A 17,971-nucleotide genomic window follows, 5' to 3' on the forward strand; every position below is an offset into this window, starting at 1 on the left:
CACACACATGGGTTCACAGTAGTGGAACTGCATAAAAATCCCCGCGTCTCCAGCGTTAGCGAAAACCGCATTTGGTCGTCCAACTGGAAGCGTTCAGCCCTCATCACGGGCCACGGGCAGCCGATCCGGTCCAATCTGAGTCGGATCCCACATTCCAACGGGACCCCAGCACCGTTTGGCCGGAGCAGAGGCTGTTAGAGAGGAGGAAGAGGAGGAAGATGGAGGTCTTGGAGAGGAGAGTGTTGCGGTGGGAATAGGGCTGTGGGCATCCACCTGTGGTCAGGGATGCCAGCTGGATCACTGGGTCAGATAGAAGGACTCTGATGAAGATGTGACCTTAGATCGATACGTTAGTCACCATTATGCACCTTTAAAAATATATATAATATATATATATTATATAGTTAAGAAGACATCTGTGTTGCAGTGGCGTTCTTTCACTCTACACTGTCTTGTCCTGCCCTGGTTGTGCCGAATTATTGTAGTTTGCAGGAGCGCAGATCACTCTCTACTTTTCTACTCGAATACATCTCTCTGCACCTGACTACTCTGTGGTCAGCAGGGTAGCAGGGTGGCTCTGACCACACACACTCCGAGTCTGCTGGTCAGTGTGACCGAGGGACATATCTAGGTCTGGTTGCCCTGGTTCGTAATTCGTATCAGTTCGTTCGTTGGTTGTGTAATGGGTTGGCTTTTGCCCACTAATCATCTCTGTTGGCTACCGAGTGTGCCCTCATCTGAAGGGACTTCCGGGACACTAAATCCACCCCTTTTTAGACACTTGAAAGAGCTTGTGTGATGAATCCTTGACATCCTTGCATTGTTCATGCTGCAGGAGAAATTCCACTGTCACGGGCACGGCTACAGCCCCAGAACACTGTCACACGAGCTGTTGTGAAACACACTGCATTGCACATTCCTGGAATAGTCCTGTGGAATTCAATGTCGCCACACACACACACACACACACACTTACACACACACACACACACACACACACACACACACACACACACACACACACACACACACACACACACACACACACACACACACACACACACACACACACACACACACACACACACACACACACACACACACACACTCTCTCTGGTGCAGTCTTGCGAGCAGTGTTACAGTAATGTGAGTGCTGTGGTATGTTTCAGTAGGCTTCAGTAAGTGATGTTTGTGTGTGTGTTGGCAGCCTACAGCAAGTCAGAGCTGTGTTTGTTGGCAAAGCCGAGGCTGAGTGTGCTGGTGTGCTGGTGTGTCTGTGTGTGTGTGTGTGTTGGCAGACTGCAGTAAGTAACCATAGCTGTGTTCTCTATATCTCTCTCCCTGTCTGTGTTTTGTGTGTACGTGTGTGTGTGTGTGTGTGTGTGTGTGTGTGTACGTGTGTACGTGTGTACGTGTGTGTGTACGTGTGTACGTGTGTGTGTGTGTGTGTGTGTGTGTGTGTGTGTGTGTGTGTGTGTGTGTACGTGTGTGTGTGTACGTGTGTGTGTGTGTGTGTGTGTGTGTGCGTGTGTGTGTGTCCTGCAGGCTGAGTGTGCTGCGGGTGAGGAAGCCGCGCTGCTGTAAGGGTCCTCAGGGTCTGCTGCCGCGCTTCTCGTCCACTCAAGCCGACGGACAGGAGCAGCTCTTCTTCCTCACCGACAACATCCACTCCGAGTTGTGAGTCACTGCCTTCATCTCTCCGTATTTCTCTCTTTATCTTTCTCTCTCTCCTTCTCCCTCTCTTTCCTCTCCTCTATCTCTCTATCTCTCTGTCTCTCTCTCTGTATCATACACTCTCTCTTGCTGGACTCTCTCCTCAGTCCCGTTCGCACTTCACAAAATCATTACAGTGCCAGATGAAAGCAATCAGAGAGACAAATAATGACCATTCCCGTTTAGCCATCAAACACAGCAACGCTCCAACTGGACGCCACTATGCCATATTACGCAATAGCAGCTTTTAGTGTCAGTAGGAATCACATGTTTTTCTCTATTCTCTCTTTTTCTCTTTCTCTCTCTTTCTCTCTCTCTCTCTCCCATTCCATCTCTACCCTTCTCCCCTCCCTCCATCCTTCTCTCTGTCCCTCCTTTGCCCTCTTCCCTCTCTCTATCCCTCCTATCTCTCTCAATCTCTCTCTCTCTCTCTCTCTCTCTCTCTCTCTCTTCCCGGATTTCTTTCTCTTTTCTTTCTCTTTCCCGCATCTCTCCCTCCCAGCCCAGCCCAAGAGAATGTGATCTGAAAAACATTCCCCTTTTTCTGTCTGCTCTGCCTTAGACCACTGGACAGATAATTTAATAAGAAATCAAATGAAAGCTGATCTGACTAATGGAAAAAAGTCTCCCTTCCCCCTCCCCCCCTCTCCTCCTGCCTCCGTGCTCTCTGTGCGCCTGATGAGGATGAAAGGCCCAGGGGCTTGATTGAGGGCTGGGCTGGAGCAATGCTGGCATGAGATTGACGGTTTTATTTGAAGGGGATGGTGGAGGTGTGGTGAGCAGGTGGGCAGCCCACTGAGGAGAAATGTCTCATCTGGAAGGACTGAGGAGAACTCACCCTTGCGCACACACACACACACACACACACACAGGAACATATGCCCGAGTTTCATTCTCTCACACACACAGACACACAGACACACACACGTTTCTTCTTCTATCTCCTCTCTTTATTGCTTTCTTTTGGTCTCTCTCTCCCCACCCTTCACACACATAAATGTACTGTATTCTTGTTCTCCTCTCTTTTTTTCTCTCTCCCTCTCTCTTTCACTATCTCTCTCTCTCTCTCTCTCTCTCCCCCCACCCTACACACACACACACACACACACACACACACACACACACACACACACACACACGTATGCCTCTCTCTCCGCCTCTCTCGTGCACTCCCACTGGTGCGGGCCAGAGAGCATTTGTCACCTTTGGAGCTAATTAATCCAGATGAGCAGACCCCCTGCCCGGCCACCTGACCTTTCCCCTCAGAGGTGGCCAAGTGGCAATTACTCTTTTCAGCGTGTGTGTGTGTGTGTGTGCTGTGTGCAGAGCAGAACGGAGCAGAACACACACACACACACACACACACACACACACACACACACACACACACACACACATCACACACATACACACACACACACAGGCCTCCTCACGCCCCCATTCATTACCCACTCAGACACGCTGTCTTGTGTACATGGCTCATTCTCTGCGTCAGCTTTGGCACTAGCGCGGCCGATGCTAATTGTAGGGGTTAGCTACGTACCGCCGCTTTAAACCACCTGGGAGATGACACAAGCTTGTTTTAGCACACAAATGACCAATAAGGTCAGATACACTAGGTGTGTGCGTGTGTGTGTCTGTCTCTGACTCTATTACAGTAATGTTTAGTCACACACTGCCACCGCATGCTATATTTAGTAGAAAAAAAACCCAAGGGGTTTGGCATAACAAAAATACTTCATCCATAAATGACAAAAGCCTTTTAGTACTTTTAGGGCTGTGGGGGGGGGTTCACTGGTTCTTCTTTAAACTCTGGAAAGTGATGTAATTCATCTCTCTCTGTATCAGTCTCTTGACAGTTCTTGTGTGTTCTTCAGTGTTGTCCTGTGTTGTCGTTTCTTGTTCTGTGCTTTAATGGTGTAATGGTCTAGCAATGGACTCTTTCTCTTTCTCTTTTTCTTCCCTCTCTGTCTCTCTCTCTCTCTCCTCTCTCCCTCACAGCTTCATCGCCGTGGAGCCCATCGATACCTACTGCGTGCTCATCTCCTCCAAGGTGGTGTACTTCCTTAAGCCGGGCGAGTTTGTGGACCGAGAGGCCATCTTCCTGGAGGTGAAGTACGACGACCTGTACCACTGCCTGGTGTCCAGGGACCACGGGAAGGTGTACGTGCAGCTCACCAAGAAGGCCGAGAGCACCAGCAGCGGCGTGGCCATCCCAGGGCCGTCACATCAGAAGCCCATGGTGAGGAGTGTGTGTGTGTGTGTGTGTGTGTGTGTGTGTGTGTGTGTGTGTGTGTGTGTGTGTGTGTGTGTGAGCATGGTCGTGATGTCACACTTTGTGTGTGAAGTGACCACTGCATGGAGTATACTAAAACCTTCAAAAATATGATATTCATGTCTAATAAGAGCAGTCATCAAACAACAACGGACAATGGCTTGTGCTGTGTGACTTTGTTTTAGTCTGGCTAGTGTGTGTGTGTATGTGTGCATGTGTGTGTTTTGGTAGTGTAATGATCCCATGAAACTAGTGGTGTTGAAGTTGATGGAGAGCAAGATTGAGCGGGTCAGTGCACCTGAAACCCTGCTGAATGTGTGTTGATTTTCATTTCACTTCATTAATGGTGTTTATTCGTATCCCCTGCCTTCCTCTGCCAGGTTCACGTGAAGAGCGAGAGCCTGGCTGTGAAAATCTCCCAAGAAGTCAACTATGCCAAGAGCCTTTACTACGAGCAGCAGCTGATGCTGCCGCCCAGCGACAACGAGGACAGCCTGCTGCTGGACTCCTAAACCCCCTCACACACACACACCACCACCACCAATAAATCTCATCTCTGCTGCTGGACTAACACCCCCCCCCCCCCACTCTCCAATCTCTGCTGCTGGACCCTTCAACCCCCCTCCCCTCTCCACACACACCTCATACCTGCTACTGGACTCCTAAGGCCCCCCCACAGCACCACCTCCTCCTCACCGCTGTTGGCTGGCAGGTGCGGCTCCTACACTACGCTCACCACTAGCCCTGACCTCTCTGTCTCTGTTCTGTTTCTGAGCACCCCTAACGATCACTGTTAAAGACGTCCGCCCCAATGCCAAGACAAGACTTTTCTTTTGGTTAGTGTTTTTGGTTTATGCAATACAGACCTGTGGAGAGGGTCTTGTGTATGCCCCCATCAAGCACATTAGATGAAATACTATATGTATAAAAAAAAAAGAAATAAGAATATGCAATTATTTTATCAAGTGACATGGAAAAAAAAAAGATTATTTTGGTTTTACAAATTTGTTTATAAGATTGCAAGTGATTGCAGTTGCTAGACGTGCACATAGTCTTATAAATGTTTGTGTATAAATAAATATGTACATACGTATAGCTGAACACCAACACTATCTGCCCTGTACATATCTGTGGTAAAACAAATAATTATGAAGGTTTATATTGAAGTGAACACATAAAAGTAAAAAAAAAAAAAAAAAAAAAAAAAACACCTCAATAACACAAAATGAACAAATGCTGTACAAAACTGCCTTGAAAATGTTTTTTTTCTCTCTGTGTATGAAGGGTTTTTTTCTTGTGTGTGTGTGTGTGTTTGAGTGAGAGTGTGTATGTGTGTGTGAGAGATCACTCATAAATTGCACTGACTGTAGACGTGGAGAACTTGTGGTTCACAGCCCACACTGACACAGGGACATGATGACCTAATCGCCCTCACTCACCCCACCCGCCATCTCGCTCTCACGCCCTCTTCATCACCCTCTCATCCTCTTCCTCACCCTCTCACTGCCCACTGTATCATCATCTTTCTCCCTCTCTCATCCTCACCCTCTCATCTTCTTCCTCACTCTCACTGCCCACTCCTGCTTGGGTCACCTGCACAATCGCCAGCTATGGAGTGCTTCAGATGTCTTTCTTTCCTTTCAATCGATTTAGTATTTGAAGGATTTATACTTTATAAGGATGAACTCTTCCTTGAGAGAAAAAGCATGTGTGCGCGTGTGTGCGGGCGAGCTTGTGTGTGTGCGTGTGTGCGTGTGTGCGTGTGTGCGTGTGTGCGTGCGTGCGTGCGTGCGTGCGTGCGTGCGTGCGTGCGTGCGTGCGTGCGTGTGTGTGTGCGTGCGTGCGAATGCTGTCCCCATCTCTGCTGTAAAGGGACTCTCCTTTTTTGGGGGTAGGTTGCCCGTTTATCCAAAGCTTGTGAAGATAGCTAGTGAGGAGTGCTTGAGCTTCTTAATAAACTGACCTTGATGTGAAGTGCAGAACTATTATTTTATTTTATTTTGTTCCTTTCCTTCTCTTCGCTCTCTCTCTCTCTGCTTCTAATAAAGAACCGCTGCTCAGCAGTGTTCCAGACCAACGTTCTGTGCCTTTTATTCATGTGTTACTGGACGTGTTTTTGAGCTTTCCCAAGCGCAGTAAATCCTCCGTCTGTTTTGCAAATATCGGGGTCAACGCTGCTCCCGTGTCTCTGTAGTTTCTGCATATCCCAGCTCATTCCAGCCCTCCGCTCATGTCAAGGTTTTCATCCATCAACATGTCCCCAAATGCTATCATAGAGGCTTCTTTTGATGTGAGATCTGTGGTGATAGGATGTATGGAGCCACTGCTCTGCACCTTCATCCTTATGCAGGTGAATCAATCATACTCTTGATTAAATCTGCCTCTAGATTAGTCTTTAAGGAGTGACTCGTAAAAGGCAGATGTAGTTATGTACATATCTACGGTGTTTCATGAAAGGCAATAATAAATAGTGTAGCACTGAAAAGAGTGAGTATTAGATGGCTTTGCCAGTTTTTTTTTTTTTTTTTTTTTTTTTTTTAATAAACTGTTTTCTTCTTGGGTGACTGGGGTAAAAAAATATTGACATATCACAGTTCAATTTACTTCACTTGAGTAAATTGAATTTTAAAATTCTGTTTGTCCTTGATTTGATTTCATGGTATCTTTTAGAGTTGTTTTTTTTTCTTCTACGAAGGACCCCGTGAGAAGAGCAGTCTTTCCCAACAATCTCCCTTGACTACAGGCAGGAAGTGGCTATCGCCAGTGACCTGGGAATTGTGTTATGACCTCCCAGCACTCCGCTCTGTTCGGACCCATTAACCAACGAGAACACTTAAGTGCTGCTTTACGTGGCCCTTTGATGTTCATTTCCCAACATTTTTCCCCCGAAAGCTTAAAACACTTGCCAGTGTAAAAGATCAATTCACTAGAAATGTACCTTTGGTGTTAGGCTGCTTTGTTTATCTTTCACATTTTACATGTTACTGATAGGCAGGTCAAATAGTAACAGTTTAGACCTTTGTTGTTGTAATGTATTCCACCAAAGAAAGACAGAAAAGATGTGTACTTTTTCTTTTGTTTTATATATACAGAGCATTGTATCTGTGCAAAAAAAGGCATTTGAGCTCACTAACATGACTTTAGACCTCATAGAGCTTTTCAATGTTATGTCTTACTCAAAATAATAGCTAAGATATGTGATCATGCAGTCTGAGAAATTTGTTTTGTGTGACTTTTCCAAAATGTATATATTGTAAAGGTTGATAATAAAACTAAATGAAATCATTGTTCACTGCAATAGTGTCAAGTGGTGTGTCATTGATCCTGTATGATTGACTTCGCTTTAATCATATACTGTAAAAAGGTGTCATTACATGACAGTCTGAAGTGGGTCCCAAGGAAACGTTTATTTAAAGATGAAGACATATAAAGACGTTGTTAGGCCCATTGTTTTTCTAGAATATTCTTATCCAAATATCTTTCAGGCTGTTGATTTATTTTTTTGTCATAAATCAACACAAATCATAACAAATAAGTTGCCTCATAGCTGGTAGTGATTGTTTTCACAGTCCACTCTAGAATGTCATGAATGCTTCGAATGATTTTGACAAGCACTTTTTAAGGAATGTACTTTGGCTCATGTTTGAGGTAGACCCTCCAAGCACTTGCCACCAGCAGCGTGGCAAAAACAGAGCTAGTTGTGTGTGTGTGTGTGTGTGTGTGTGTGTGTGTGTGTGTGTGTGTGTGTGTGTGTGTGTGTTTGTGTGTGGGTTGTGGGTAGTTGTGGGGTGGGGGGGGGCTCCCGAGAGTTCAACAGTCTTACATTCCAGTGCACTAACCTTAATTCTTCTTCCTGATTGGCAGGCTAATGGCGGCTGTGAGGTCTGCCCCTGACCAGGAGAGTGGCCCTGAGTGCGTTTGTCTCTCTTCCCAGAGCACGCTCATTCTGGGTGATGAATACGCGCCCTGCCATCAAGAGAAGGCCTGGGAGAGTAGCCATGGGCTGGCTGGCTCATGCCTGGTTTCTTTTTGCAGTTGCCCAAAGAACTGTGCCAGTTGGGCGGTTTTGGAGAGCGGATGTGAGTTTCACTGGACATCAAGACCAGTCCACCTAAGCTGTTTATTTACCTCCATTAGCCTCCAGATGGTCTATGAAATGATGTTTATCAAAGACAAACTGGACCTGCAGGAGTGTCTGTGCAATGCATTGGTTGACCAGCTTTACGTAGCCTCAAAGGACTCCCAAAATGGGTATTTATGAAGGTCATAAAAGTTGGCTATGAATTGCCCATTGTGACATAAAAGGCCCCTTTCCCCCCCCTCCTCTGAATCGTTTCACATAAAAACCTCTACAACAATAAACATGCTACCATGAAGGGTGAGGTATTCTATTAAAACACATTCAAGGACAATTTGTCAAATGGAGCCATAACATATGTCCTGCAAATGCCCTCAACGGCTGTTGAGTCCTTTTTCTTTTCCACCTGTTGCTGAGCTCATGAAACGGCCTGATTGCCTTGGGTAAAGAGTTCAGCCTAGGGTGAGCTGTCTGTCCAACATACTCCTCAAATTTATCTACTATTTGGCTAACCTTGCACTGAACTCCCCCCCGGAGATTTGAGCTGTCTTTTCCAACACACATGCACTCCGCAGTGCAAGCTCCCCTGACCCTGTTCCCCTATTCTTGAAGCTGTCTAAACTCCAATGGCGGCTTCCCAGAAAACGTATTCCCTCAGGCCAGATCGGTATGAGCTACCGTACTGTGCAAATTTCTCTGTAAACAGACAAAAGGATGGAGCTGAAAAATGTTTATGTAAAACAAAATCCTATGGAAAAATGAGTCCGGAGTGTACCAGAAAATGGCTGGCTGTGGAAGTCTGGTAAACTTTTAGTGATTGACTAAGTAGATGTTCAGTTCAGTTCTTTCACCATTGTGTGGATCTCTCTCTATGTTTTCTCTTTTTCCAGCAAATATAAGAAAACGTTTTCACCAACCACAAGGCCTAACAGGGTCCTTGAAGTCTTATCAATCTGTCTCATCTTAATGTGCACAGCACCCAAGCCACACTTTTTTAGATGAGAAAGATGGCACTGGTTTCCTCTTAATCTATTGGTCTGAATGCTGCCTGAATGTTCCCTATCGACCAGTCTCACAAATATCCCCTTTTCAATATTTCTTATAAAGTTTCTGTTTTGATGTGAGGCCGGCAGAGAAGGGGTGGGCGTGCATTACCAAAAACAGAAGAGAGGAATTCTCTCAGTCTCTCTCTCTTTCTCTCCAGAACTTGCTGCTGCTGATAGAATGGAATGGGACTAATGCTTGGAGGTAACTGCCCATGGGAAAGGGTGGACAGACCCCCCCTTACGCCCCCAAAACACCCCCCAGACTGCCTCCCGCGGGGACTACCTTCCCAGCATCCGCTGCCTTTGAGAACCCAATGTTATGACAACTCTTCAACTAAGGCATTGTGAGCTCATGATTGGCCAGGCTGTAACAAAGGAATGCTGAGCGTGAAAAAAACAAACTCTTGTGATGTTCGCCAGAGCACAAATAAGCACACCCAGAGAGACAGCAACCCACAGCCTGCTCTCTCGTGCCCCGTAAACAAACACACATACACACACACACACATAATATATCAACTCACTACACCGCATGTCAGGATTAAATACCATATTTATTCAATATTAGCATCAATATTGATAAATGAGATGTATTTATTATGTGCAAACAAACAAACAAACAAAAAAAAAACGTTCAGATGCATTTTTATTAAAAAAAAAAAAAAAAAAAAAACCTTTAAAAAAAGATTAAAATTTGTTAAAAATCTACAACGTATAACCCAAGCCAACCCAGACATGGGCATCTAGTGGGTAGAACTCCTTCAATGAAACACATGTCTCTTTTTTTTTTCATAAGCCGCCTCTCCAAACAGTATCCCAGTCTGAAGCAGGATTTCACAGAGGAGTACAATGTGGACCAAGGATATGTACCGTTCAGTCAAGAGCTTCAAGGTTCCTGGTGATAGCAACTAAGATCATGAAGCCCTTTTAACATAGGCGATATGGTTGTAAAAAGACTGTATGGCGATTCTAAGACCCCTGTGGCCACCATCTTGCTCAAACGAGAGAGTGTGTACGCTGTGTTTTTGCTTTCCTTCTTTTCAGTGCACACAAGCTCATGATGTCTTGTTTCCTTTTGATTGCCTGTCGCATGTCGACGCCGTCTAAGTTCTTCCCTTGAATGTGTTCATGCAGGTGTAGCTCCCCGCAAATCGCTGGATCTCCTCCAACGCGGCCAAAGGCAAGAGGCTGTTGAGACAATAAACAACAGATGCTAACATCAGTCAGCGAGTCTGATCAAAGGCCCCCTAAAAACAAACAAGAACGCCTCTGATATTAGATTGATGAAGATGGATAATTGTGTGTGTAGTTTGTTTGTTTGTTTGTTTGTTTGTTGCCATGACGTTGAACTGTGATAAGTATGTTCTGACATCTTCAAACGGATGGAGCGGACATAACATCCAAGTTCAATAAGATGAGCTATTGAAATGTTATGTAAAGATCAAAGTGGGTATATGTCTGCTGGAGACACTCACTTCTTAAGGATGATGAGGATATGCATGGTCCAGGGCAGATACACAAACGCTTTATTAGTCCTGACTCCATCTACAGTGCGCTGAGCCACCACCTCAGGCTTCAGTGGAGGGAAGAGCTGCGGAAACCTGGGAGAGAACAGAGAACGTTAGAACTTAGAACACACGCAGGACAGAGATTGCAACTAGACTTCACTTTACTGTTCACAAGAAGAGCTCTGCGAATCCACTCAACAAATCGGACCATTTCTCTATCAATCACACCATCTCCAGTCTTGCAACACTTATCCCGATTAAATAATTCTTTATGTTTATCGATGCATAAATCAAACGGTTCTTTGTCTTTGTACTTGTACTCTGCAAATTGTGTGGCAAGAGCAGGCTTCACTCAGTCTCTTATGTCCTTTTTAGAGTGCTTGGCCAAACGTATATTTTACAATCAAAGAAGAAAAAAGGCAGCACTTTGCTTACAAACTTGTTTATTGCACAGACGCGTTTTGGCTTAGAGCCTTCCTCAGTATGCTGAACCGTGAAACGCGTCTGTGCAGTAAACACGCTTGTAGGCAAAGTGCGGCCTTTTTTCTTCTTTACTTCTTCTCTGCACAATGACAGTAAAGTTGAATCTAATCTAATCTAATCTAATCTAAACAGAATAAAACGTTGCTGTGTGCAGACACACTCCCGTTGCCCCCTTGTGCTGTCCCACGTACCTGACCCTCATCCCCTGGAACATCTCCGTGTTGGTGTGGAAGGGCAGGACGGTGGTGCAGCCCACGCCCGGACAGTCCAGCAGCCCGAGCGTCAGGCTCTCCATGAAGGCCAGCGAGGAGGCCTTGGAGGTGCAGTAGTCGATGGCCCCGGGGATGGCCGAGACCGAGAGGATGGAGTTGATGCACACCACGTGGCCGTTACGCAGCTCCAGCATTCGGGGCAGGAAGGCCTTCGTGGTCTGAGGAACGGAGAGAGAGAGAGAGAGAGAGAGAGAGAGAGACAGAGAGAGAGAGAGAGAGAGAGAGAGAGAGAGAGAGAGAGGAGGAACAAGAGGGTCAGAATGAGAGAGGCACGACACTTTATTCTGTGTGGTCAAGCCATTTGGATATGGCTTTCCCCTCCCCTACACTACCCTTGAGACGGAGGCATTTCCAAAGGCAACAAGAGCAAAGGTGAGATTTCTGATTGAATACACAGACTCTCCTGGTTTATGCGTGTGTGTGTGTGTTTATGTGTGCGTGTGCGTGTGAGTGTGTGTGTGTGTGTGTGTGTGTGTGTGTGTGTGTGTGTGTGTGTGTGTGTGTGTGTGTGTGTGTGTGTGTGTGTGTGTGTGTGTGTGCGTGTGTGTGCGCGGAGGGGATAGCGGATGGTGTAGCAGGGGCGAGCGGTGTGGGGGGTGAGGAGGGGGAATCTGCTTGCGGTCCCGGCCATCGGGAGAGAGCTCAACCCTACGGGCCAACTGCAGGTTCTGATCCCTTTCGCAGATGTCTGCGCTTCACCCCGGCCCTCATCCTGCAGACAGGCGCGCGCGTTTGATCTCGGCTCAGATGATGAACGGCCGGGCCGCCACTCTCGGCGCATACAGCTCGGCCTCTGTCATTCAACGTTATATCAAAGACGCCCCCCGGAGGGAGGCCAGACTAATTGAGAATGCTAAAAGGAGCCGAGGACCGTTAGGAAATCGAGAGACAGATCGACATTATCGCGCCTTTGTCCTTCGCCAGTCCCCCCCCCGGCCATCGGTGTCCTCGTATGCTGTCTGTCTGTTTCACCATCTCTCCGCTGTTCGCAACTTCGGTATTTTATTGAAAACAAGGGTGCTCGGAGGCTGCTTTGAAGTATGTCCAGTGACTGGGTTTGTTTAAGAAACTGCACCGAGTGGTTCTGCTTATTTCACGAGAGGAATGCACTGTTTAGTGCTGACCTCTGATTTTTTGGCAAAAACTCCCCATAACCACAAAGCACATGGCCTGTGAACTAAAATAAGCCAACTGACAAGAATGTTATTCTGCATGTTCCATAAGTGTATACATTGTTCATGGGGTTTATGTTAGGATATATACGGATGAGAATCCGGGGTTCATGTTAGGATATACGGATGAGAATCCGGGGTTCGTGTTAGGATATACGGATGAGAATCCGGGGTTCGTGTAAGGATATACGGATGAGAATCCGGGGTTCGTGTTAGGATATACGGATGAGAATCCGGGGTTCGTGTTAGGATATACGGATGAGAATCCGGGGTTCGTGTTAGGATATACGGATGAGAATCCGGGGTTCGTGTTAGGATATACGGATGAGAATCCGGGGTTCGTGTTAGGATATACGGATGAGAATCCGGGGTTCGTGTAAGGATATACGGATGAGAATCCGGGGTTCGTGTAAGGATATACGGATGAGAATCCGGGGTTCGTGTTAGGATATACGGATGAGAATCCGGGGTTCGTGTTAGGATATACGGATGAGAATATCATTTGGCTGCTCACCCAAAACTGGCCTAACGTGTTGATGTGCTGCGTCTTCAGGAGAGCGTCGTCATCGCTGTCCATTAGACTCTTCCCGTGGACCACAGCTGCGTTATTGACCAGAATAGTGACGTCACCAACCTGGACAACCAAACAGAGAACAGATCAACGTTCACATCCCAAGACACACATTTATTATATTTTACATCTTTTATTTTCCCCATCGATAAGAAGAATAAATCATTCCTTATTGGAGTACTTCGAATTAGAAGTCAAAATTCCTTACTGATTTACAGGACATGAAACATAAATGTCAGAATTCCCATTCTAAATTGGAACCTGTACCTTCTCCCTGAGGACCTTGGCCTGCCGGTACACCTCCTCCCGGTTGCCCACGTCGCACACAAAGTAGTGGCTCTCCGTGCCCAGCAACGTGAGCTCCTCGCTGGTCTCCTTCAGACACTTCTCTGTGCGGCCCCACAAGATCACCTGCCACAGGGGACCAGAGAGAGAGAGAGACAGAGACAGAGAGAGAGAGAGACAGAGAGAGAGAGAGGGACAGAGAGAAAAAGAGACACTGTCATTGTCACATTCCTCTGTCGACAGGCCAGCCCGGGAGACACGAAGACAAACGATAAGAGAGGGTGGGGGGAGTGACCGTGGAGAGAAATCAGATTAGACCCAGCAAACACTGAGGTTAAAACCACACCATTCATCATGCTGGATGGAACGGCAGTGCAATCCAAGACCAATGTGTTCTTCCAAGAAAAGCCATGCACAGATTTATTCCCGATCTCTCTCTTTCTCTTTCTCTTTCTCGCTCCTCTCACTCTGCTTCTCTCTCTCTCTATCCCCCTCTCCTCTGGATGAGCTCCACAGAGGGACTTTCAACATGAATGAGCTGGCCAGGGAGAGAGTGACGGAGCTGACGGGTCAGTTGGTAAAGAGCGGCTCAGGCGTTGGCGATTAGATCTGCCATTCTGTGGGGTCAGGGAGAGGTAATGAACACAAGCGTGAACCCCTTTCTCCTCCTCCTCCCCCCTCCTCCTCCTCCACCTCCTCCTCCCTCCCTCCCTCCCTCCTCCTCCTCCTCCACCTCCCTGCCCTCATCTCTCTCACACAGTCTCAAAGAGATTACACGGCTCAGTCGGCCGGCGAGCCCCACAATTTTCTGGTCACGGATTCTCAAACAGTACGTGTGCGCAGGGGCACAGGCAGAGAGAGAGAGAGAGAGGGAGAGAGAGAGAGAGAGAGAGAGAGAGAGAGAGAGAGGGAGAGAGAGAGAGAGAGAGAGAGAGAGGGAGAGAGGGAGAGAGAGAGGGAGAGAGAGAGAGAGAGAGAGAGCGCTCCACTCATCAGTCGCTATCTTTGTGCTGACACATGGGGCCATGCAGAGACTGGCCCAGGAGCGCTTGGCTTGAGCGTTTCAAACCAAGTGGCATTTGGCGATGCAATTCGGACCACAGCGGGACAAACAACGGCCGTAACAGGATAGAACAACGTCCCAATTCAAACTTTCTCTCACACCTCTGCTACATAGTTATTTGGAAACACTGAGCAGTTGTGAAATGTGTAAACAAACATGATGCAAACAATATCATCCTCCAATGTCTCTCAAGTACTCTCATTCACAGCGTCCTGGTGACATCCTTGTGTCATTAATCCATCTCGTTATTCTGATCTTTCAAAGAGAGCCCAGTTGAGTTAACCATAAACAGCCACACCAGCGCCATTACGCAAGGAGACGGGGACTCTCTGGGCTCAGTGCAGATGTAGGCTATCTTCACCCTCTCCCACATCTGCTGACTGACACGCCTGCTGACTTGTGTCTAACTACTGTCACAAACAAGACATGGAGAGTGTCCCGTTATCAGGAAAAGTTCAACCAACAGAGGCCTTGTGGAGGGCAAAGGGAGGGGGGGCAATAGCGAAAAGAGGGTGGGGGCGGTAGAGGGGGATTGGGAGGCACAGGGAGTTCAGGAGGCAGTCGCCTGCCGCCGTCCCATTAGCACACAGAGCGAGGGGTCAGGAGCAGGGCAATGCCCAGCTGGGAACAGAGAAACAGGCTCTCTCTGCCGCACCTCCGACTCCAGCTAACCCCCCCCCCCCCCCCCTTCTCTCTCTACCTCCCGTTCGGTCGTACTCATTTACATAATACTTCCTTATGGAGTCGCTATCAGTCTCGGAACACGCTGTTCAAACAAAACATGAAGCTACATTCAAAGGACACGAAATACTCTCCCATTTTCTTATCAATGGGAACATACCTTGTTTTGGTACTGTGCGCGTTTTACAGCGGGGCCTAATAACCCCGAGAAGGAACTTGTTTTGTCTGGTGCGTTTTTTTTTTTCGGGCCAGTCGGCTTATGTAAGGTCAGGAAACGCTGACTGGGTTATTCCCGACCGAACAGACAAGGAATTCTCGGGAGCACTCACGTCAGGCTTGCCATTGACATGTCAGGGCAGCTCTGCTTTGGACACACACTCCTCTCTTCTCTCCCCCTTTCAATGGGACAGACAGTCGGAAAATATTCTGGCAAGCGAAGCCGACGAGACTACTGTCTGCTTGGCTCTCCTTTGGCAGCGCGCGCGCGCGCGCACGCACGCACGCACGCTCGCACAGATACACATACACACAGACACAGACACACACACACATTCGTGAATTCATGGCTCGACTGGACCGGGCCTTCTACGAAACAAAACTTCCCTCTGAATGGGAAGAGTCAGTGCGCAATAACACTAATGACATCATCAGCCCTTCAGCACCGCGAAAGCTGGCTGACCCGCCAATGAACCTGAGTCGGGTAACCAATCTGCAAGGTGCTCAACTGCCGGACACACACTGGCGAGCCTGCCATCAGACTCTCACACTTATAAACATACCCAGTGATGGGAGAGACGCCCTCGCCCATTCAACCCTCTTCCCCCACTGGCACGGTTCCATTCAGCACATCCCTTTAAGAACGACCTAACTGCGAGGAAACTGCCTTTTCCTCTCCGGCGTCCTTTAGTGGGACCAGCGGTGCAGTCTCCAGTGAGCAGCAGGCTATAGCCGTGCATTAATTCAATACACATCTGGCTGCCCTTGAAACGATCCCAGCCACCAGGGAGAGGCATACATGAGCAGGGAGGCTACAGAGTCTCTTGTCATTACAATCCGACAAATCCCGCTTGTCAGCACCCCATTGTTGTCCGTTTGAAAATGACACGAGGCGGAGGAAGCACCTGTGTTTGCATATCTTTACTTTTTTTTTGCAAAAGTACAGTGTGTGTGTGTGTGTGTGTGTGTGTGTGTGTGTGTGTGTGTGTGTGTGTGTGGGTGTGTGTGTGTGTGTGTGTGTGTGCGCGCGCGTAACCGATGACAAGATCTCTGCTGAGCTCATATTCCAATGTCAGAAGTAGGGCAGTCTGTCTTTCATGCACAGAGTTCACGAGTTGAACAAATGAAAACCGGCCCAGCAATGACAATGATGGAAAACACTGCTCTCACCAAAGCCACAATGCCCAAGTCCTTTTCTGCACGATAAAACATAATAGCCTCACCATGGCCATGAAATGTAACTGGCCACCCCGAATCTACTGTCATTTTGCAAAGACAAAAACGGCACGGTAATTTACCTACTTAAAGTGTCACCTGTCTTTCACCTCACTATCTGCATAATTACAGTTAAGGGAGGACTCCTGCGACTGACCCGCTAATCTAAGTTAAACACAAGTTGTTTCTGTAACTCTGACCGACCCTCGGGGTCAAAGAGTTTTCATGCACCAAATATAGATCATTGTCATGAGCATGAGGGTGTTTGGCGTGAAGCTTTGACTTCAATAGTATCAATACTACATATAGGCTAACATCCAGCAGTGGGCGATGGGCAAAAGCAACACCACAGCAGCGAAGCCTGCACTGCAACACTCGGAAAGGCTACACTATCATAAATAAAAACAGTGGAGAGTTGAGAGGAGAGAGAAAGTGAGTCAATTGTGCTACAACACACATCAAAGTGTGAACATTACAGAATATCAAAATTGTACATTCATTGACAAAAATGTTGAGATGCATGGCTTACCTTTTTTGCCCCTTGCTTCGCAAACTCGTGCGCAAGGTGACGACCGATGCCTCGTCCACCGCCGGTGATCAATACAACATCTCCACTCAAGTCTCTGCCTTTGCAGGAAAGCAACAGGCTCATGCCTGCTTTGAGTATGCTATATAGCATTTGAATTGGGAGAAGTACAATACTACACAAATTCTGGAGTTCCATCATGTTGAATTAACTGCTGTAGTAAACTGTATGTCGAAACTCGAAATGCTCCAAAATTCAGATGTCCGTGCAAGTCAAGATCAAGAATATAGCCACTGTCACTTGTGCAACCGTTTTTGATTTTGTAATTTAGAAACGTCGCAGTTCCCTTTTTGGCGCGCTGCTTAGAATCCGTGAAAAAACACAAGTGTCAGTAAACTGCTGTCCATTTGAAAGAAGCAGCGCGTGGACCTTCTGGATATGACCAAAATACTTGAGACTCCCCGTTTGACTGGCTCAGAAAAGTTTTTCAAAGGCAACTTTGACGGGGGCGTCCACACGCTTTCTCTTGATAACACACATGACGCACTCGAAGCTGTTCCTACTCTGTTTGGTTAGAATGCAGTAGGCTATTCAGTGGACTGACACAGCCTTCTTGCTCCTAAAATACCGATGCGGTTTATAGCTTTCGTCAGTCTGTCCCCCATTCCCTCTTGGGCGAGCTTTTAAAGCCCATTAATCCTGATTGGCAGCTTTAAATGTTTGGGAATATTGCGCTGCTGTCGAAAAGTCAGCGGTTATTTTCGTCTACAATTTCTCCATCCCCCTAAGCATCGCATGCTGTTGTTACACTTTACAATAACCTTATCTCACTTGAAGATGTTTCTCATCGAGAGATTACTGTGGCTC

General features: G+C 47.2%; 2 protein-coding genes across 4 annotated transcripts in view; one reads left to right on the plus strand and one right to left on the minus strand.

Annotated features, from left to right (window-relative positions):
- The window catches only part of vps13d (vacuolar protein sorting 13 homolog D), a 62,874-nt gene extending 56,355 nt beyond the window's left edge, over positions 1-6,519 (plus strand). For all 3 annotated transcript variants that reach the window (XM_062540347.1, XM_062540348.1, XM_062540349.1), the window contains exons 67-69: positions 1,546-1,677; positions 3,715-3,955; positions 4,369-6,519. In XM_062540347.1, coding sequence (XP_062396331.1) covers positions 1,546-1,677; positions 3,715-3,955; positions 4,369-4,500 — 505 coding nt within the window. In that variant the 3' untranslated portion in view covers positions 4,501-6,519. The remainder of the gene's footprint in view (positions 1-1,545; positions 1,678-3,714; positions 3,956-4,368) is intronic.
- Positions 6,520-9,647: 3,128 nt separating this feature from the next.
- On the minus strand, positions 9,648-17,670 carry dhrs3a (dehydrogenase/reductase (SDR family) member 3a). Its single transcript, XM_062542090.1, has 6 exons — positions 17,108-17,670; positions 13,386-13,529; positions 13,062-13,181; positions 11,295-11,533; positions 10,588-10,713; positions 9,648-10,300 (listed from the first exon to the last, which is right to left on the minus strand). Exons 1-6 carry the CDS (start codon positions 17,303-17,305, stop codon positions 10,216-10,218), a joined length of 912 nt encoding a protein of 303 aa, XP_062398074.1. The 5' UTR covers positions 17,306-17,670; the 3' UTR covers positions 9,648-10,215.
- Between the last annotated feature and the right edge of the window lie 301 nt (positions 17,671-17,971).

This window comes from Sardina pilchardus, chromosome 7 (genome assembly GCF_963854185.1).
Source record: "Sardina pilchardus chromosome 7, fSarPil1.1, whole genome shotgun sequence".
Taxonomy (NCBI): Eukaryota; Metazoa; Chordata; class Actinopteri; order Clupeiformes; family Clupeidae; genus Sardina; species Sardina pilchardus.